Raw genomic sequence first — 4,856 nt, forward strand, 5'->3', positions numbered from 1 at the left:
CGAACATGAAGTCCTTATCAATTCTGCACTGATGTTGTGAGTGCCACTTTTCTCTCCCAGACTGCAGCTGTGGCAGGATACATGAACGGCACGAGCTCACAGTGTTTCTGGATTCAGAGCTTGGAGAAGGGATATTTGCCTGGTGGCTGGTTAAAAGGTCTATGTTGAAATAAATGTGCATTTGCATTAATGGGTATCATATCACTATGAAATCATAAAATCAGTTGTATGATTTCCATTGAATCAGAGCATTAAAAGTATACAACAATTATAATTTGGGGGGGAAAAAAGGCAGTGAAAACAAAATAACATTTTAAAGTCTACTAAAAATGTATTTTAAATAATTTATGGCATGATTTTTTTACATTAGGATCCTGTGATTTTGACCTTTTCTCATTTTGTTTTGCTTTCTTAAATTTTTTAACAGAAGGAAGCCTTATAAATATTTAAAATTTTCAAATCCTCACTATTATTGTCATTATGATTTCTAACTTCAATGTCTACACAGAGCGGGTCTAGTAAATTAGCTCCAAAGTAGTTTGGAAACATTGAGATAATGCGCATTCGCTTTGTTCTTTTTGCAGAGTACCATTTGAGAACCTCGAAGATGCCGTTTTGGTACGGGCAATGACAAGATCTCTAATGGAATTTTCCTCTGTTGACTGGAACAAAGTAGCCACCTGTCAAGAAAGACGGCTTGAAAACAAAGCGGAAGAACCCCATGAGAAGCTGACAATCCAATTTAGATGAGTGCTTTCTTAAGAAAAAAATTATTCTTCTCTCTAGTATGAAGATCAGCCTGTTAAGTAAGTTAATATCTCTATAAAACAAGTACGGTAAAACATGCATCTAATTGAAGGAACTTCCAGCAAAAAAAGTGTTAGTGTAACATTCCTTTTATCATCAGATATGTAATATGGAGAGCGAAGAAATTAAGAAAATAAATGATAAATAGTGGCAATGTTACAGTAAAAGTTGCTTGGAATTCTTACCATGCTTTTCTTATCAGAAATTATTAAAGCTAAACAGCAAGTTAATTTTTAAGAAACCTAAGGATAAGTAATTTAATTCCTTATAGTTTTTACTGGAGATTTAGACTTACCGTGTTCACTAGCAGTAATTTGTCTTCCTCCCTCAAAATTAAGATAGGAGAAAGCAACGGCTGAGCTTTTCTCATTTCTGAGAGGGATTTAAGTTTCAATTTGCTAATTTGTGTGCTGCAGGAAGGCACTGACAGCTCTTAGTTTTATCAGTGTGCTCATTTGGCCTCAGTACCGTGGAACCAGGAGCTCTTAAGCTTGCTGATGTCTAGCCCTCGTCGGTGGCTGCGAATATATTATCTCCCGGGATGCAGCCCCTGCGTCTGGTCCTTTTGGAGAGACAGGACGTGCTGTCCACAATGCCCTGCCAGAAGACTGCCAAATGGTTTTAACACACTCTCCTTTACAGCCACAGGGGTCATACAGTGCTGTAGCACTACACCTGACACACTCAGCGTCTAAAGCCTGTTACCACTAAAGGAAGCAAGGGCCAGATGGGCATATAGATGGAAATTAACACATTTCCTTACATCTTTCTCCCTCCATTCTGCCAAAGGCTTAAGGTCAATGCTACTGACCTATCAAAGTGCCTCATCAGCCTGTGGCTTGTCGTCTGAGTTCCTTCTTTCTTTCTTAGTTTAGCACAGAGTCAGAGGACAGGCAAGGTTGGCAGGGATCTCTGGAGCTCATCTAGCCCAATGTTCCTATTGAAAGCAGGTCTGAGATTCAGTTATCCAGTGCCCTGTCAAGGTGAGGCAAGTTTTTCCAGTGAGGGAGATGCCACCATTTCTTGGCAATCTCCTCCAGTGTTCAGTTGTACTCCAGAACATTTTTTCTGATATTCAGATGGAATTTCACCTGCAACAAGTTGGTCCTGTTGGCTATTGTTCTGTCACTGTGCATCCCCTACCTCTATAACTGCCTCTAGGTATTGTAAGACTGTGATTAGATCTCCCGAAGTCTTCTTTTCTCTGGGCTGAACAAACCAAATTCCTCCAAGCCTCTGATCATCATGGTGGCACCCTCGCTAGACCTCTCTTGGTTTTTAATGTTTCTCTTGAACTGAGTTGACCAAAATGGGACACAGTACTCCAGATGTGGCCTAGCAACTGTCAAGTGGAGTAATGACACCTTTGATCTGCTGGCTGAACTATACTTTTGTCTGGACCGATGTATGGCACCATTTACCTTGGGTGCTGCCAGGGCATGCAGCTGGCTCCAGGTGAGCTTGCTGCCCACCAGGACCTCCAGGTCCTTTTCAGCAGACCCAGACACATCCCAGTCTGTGCTGCTGCTTGGGATCACTCCATCCCAGGTACAGGACTTTATCTTTGTTAAATCTCCTAATTCCTTTCACCTTTTTGATGTTAGATTCCTTCCTTTTTTTATTTCTGCTTCCCTATTTTTCTTGCTTAAAGTTCCATGCATTTTGTAAATGTCCTTAAACTAGCCACATCTTTGTGGTTTTAAAAGGTAGATCAAACACCTGCGTTTTGATTAGGTTTCAAGAATGTTTAATTTCTCAAATTGAATCAGTCAATCAGAAGCTAGACCAAACTGAGCTTCGGTTAACGTGTTTTCTTAAAGAGGTCCTCCCTAAATTACTTGTCTGTTAGGATTTAGTAGATGTAATCCCTAGTTTTTCTTGAGTCTTTTGAACTCTTGACAGCTGATTGTGCTCATGGAGGTAGTCTATGATGTAATCATTTCCTGGTGGAAATTTCACAATCCCAGGATCTGTAGATTTTACACGTCAAAATAGACATGGAAGAGGCTGAATTTAAGAGTTTCTCTGAAAGCAGACTGTATCCCACTTGGAACTTGGAGCTAGACTAAGGTAGTAAGCAATGTCATTTCAGAGTAAATTTCATTGATTTTAAATTTTTGGATCAAATTAGAGGCACAGTATTTCCGGCCTGGAATGTTTTTCTGCCCCTGTCTTCTTTTGATTAAAGAAAAATTGAAGTGAAATGAAGAATTGTTTGTTTTCTGCTCAGAAAATGCTGCAGTGCAGTGTTTCAACATAAAGAATTTCATTACAGAATCTTTAACAACTAATTTAACATTTTCCCCAAAGAATATAGATTTTGAAAAGAAAATATACATTTTACAGGAATAAAATGACTTCTTATAATCTTTTTGAGTATATAGATGGCCTCAGAGAAGAAGACAATGAGTTAATTTATGCATATGTAATCTTTGATGGTGAGAAGTCCATCAAAATCTCTTAGATTTTGCATTGTTGCACACAGGTGTCCCAGGAATGAACAGATTAAACAAAAGAACCCACCCTGCCATGGCATCCAGAAGCTCTAATGTTTGCTCTCTGTTCACATACGTAGTTTGCAGATGTTGCATGCTGTCCAACCAGCCACAAGACAGTAGAACCACCACCATGTCCACCGTACTTGACAAGGCAACGCTTTCCATATACTCAACCTTTGTCAAAGGGTTTGAGTCTGTTTTAGAGCCATTAGTGACAAGGGAGTAACGTTAGCTATTTATATATGAAGAAATACTCAAATTACGACGGTAATTTCAAATTTTGCTGATAATTCCCCTTGGTTAGATGAAGAAAACCCTTCAAAATCTACCTGCATCAAAATTCTAAAGTGATTTGAACATGCAACATTTAGGTCGCTAGAAGATATGCTCAGACAGTTTTCTAAGATTTTTTTATTAAGATATTTAAGATATTTAATTAAGATAGTTAAGCTCAGAAGATTTTAAAATATTCTTAATTCAATCAGATTTCCTGAGGTGAAGAAAACAGTGGAAGAGAGAGTAGATATGAAAAAACACTTAGCCTGAAAGTGAACTAGGGAGGAAGAACTGTGATGAAGGAGGCTAGACAGATTCACACCTACCATGTTCTTACATCTTGCAAAACGGCTGAAGAAGCGAGAACTCCATCTCTACTAGTGGAGAGGAAAATCCCACACCCTTGAAGGTGCAAGAGCGTGTCTGTTGGCTTTGCGCTCCACAGCTGTCTTGCCACTTAAAACCTTGCTTAAGGAATCAGTCAATTGCGTATGAATTTTCATTCTACTTTAAGTTCCTTGTAAGTAACGTGTGACATGAGATGGTTCCTCCGATTCATGATTATGCAAGAGTTAGTCATTACTCCAAGGTAATTACGCAGGACCTATCAACTATGATTTTCCACCAGAAGAGCTGTTGCCAGCTCAGGCTGAGGAAGGCAGAGGTAGCTCTGGAGCATCAGCACATCAGGATTATAACTTGGATTGCAATTGCTCTCCTCTGAGACTCGCTGCAAAGAGGGGAGTGTGGCAACTTCCGCTCACAGTGACTTTGAAGCCTTTTCAAGTTAGAATGAGAAGACAACTGCATAATCTGCATCAACAGTCCCCCACCGCACCTATTTCCAATGTTCATACTTTCTCCTATTGCTTGGGCTTTTCTTCTTTATCAAGAAAAAGCGTTGGCTGGCAGAATGAAAGCAGGATTTGTGCTGTGGGTTTTATCACACTTCGGAAATCGTGTATCGTTTGTCCTAAAGGGCTTCTGCGTTTTCAGAGAAACCTTAAGGAGCAACACGTTCCCCTGAGCCCCAAATGCTACGTGTAGAATAGGGAACCAGCAGCATTTCTGCATTCCCAGATCCAAGAGTGAATGGCAAGGACAGCATGACTCCCTATCTAAGTTCCAGGAATGCATTTCTTGCGTGCCAATTGTCACGAAATCAAACTTGTACGCCCAAGCTACAGGAAGCCTGTGCATGTCAAATAAGAATGTCACCTTATGTTCCAACAGGCATTAACAGATGCAGTAAACAAGAATTGCCACTCAGCTCCG

General features: G+C 40.0%; 1 protein-coding gene across 5 annotated transcripts in view; it reads left to right on the forward strand.

The window, feature by feature from the left end:
* LRRC72 (leucine rich repeat containing 72) overlaps window positions 1–4,856 on the forward strand; it is a 35,100-nt gene that overhangs the window by 18,925 nt on the left and 11,319 nt on the right. For 3 of the 5 annotated variants that reach the window (XR_010069834.1, XR_010069836.1, XR_010069837.1), the window contains one exon: window positions 585–806. Coding sequence is in view for 1 of the 5 variants with exons in the window: in XM_063324949.1 (XP_063181019.1) it covers window positions 585–750 (166 nt within the window). In the remaining 4 variants the exon portion in view is untranslated. Of the gene's footprint in view, window positions 1–584; window positions 967–3,292; window positions 3,588–4,856 lie in introns of those variants that run through there. The other 2 variants (XR_010069835.1, XM_063324949.1) reach the window with 2 other exon arrangements.

The sequence above is a fragment of the Chroicocephalus ridibundus genome, chromosome 2 (assembly GCF_963924245.1).
Source record: "Chroicocephalus ridibundus chromosome 2, bChrRid1.1, whole genome shotgun sequence".
Lineage (NCBI taxonomy): Eukaryota > Metazoa > Chordata > Aves > Charadriiformes > Laridae > Chroicocephalus > Chroicocephalus ridibundus.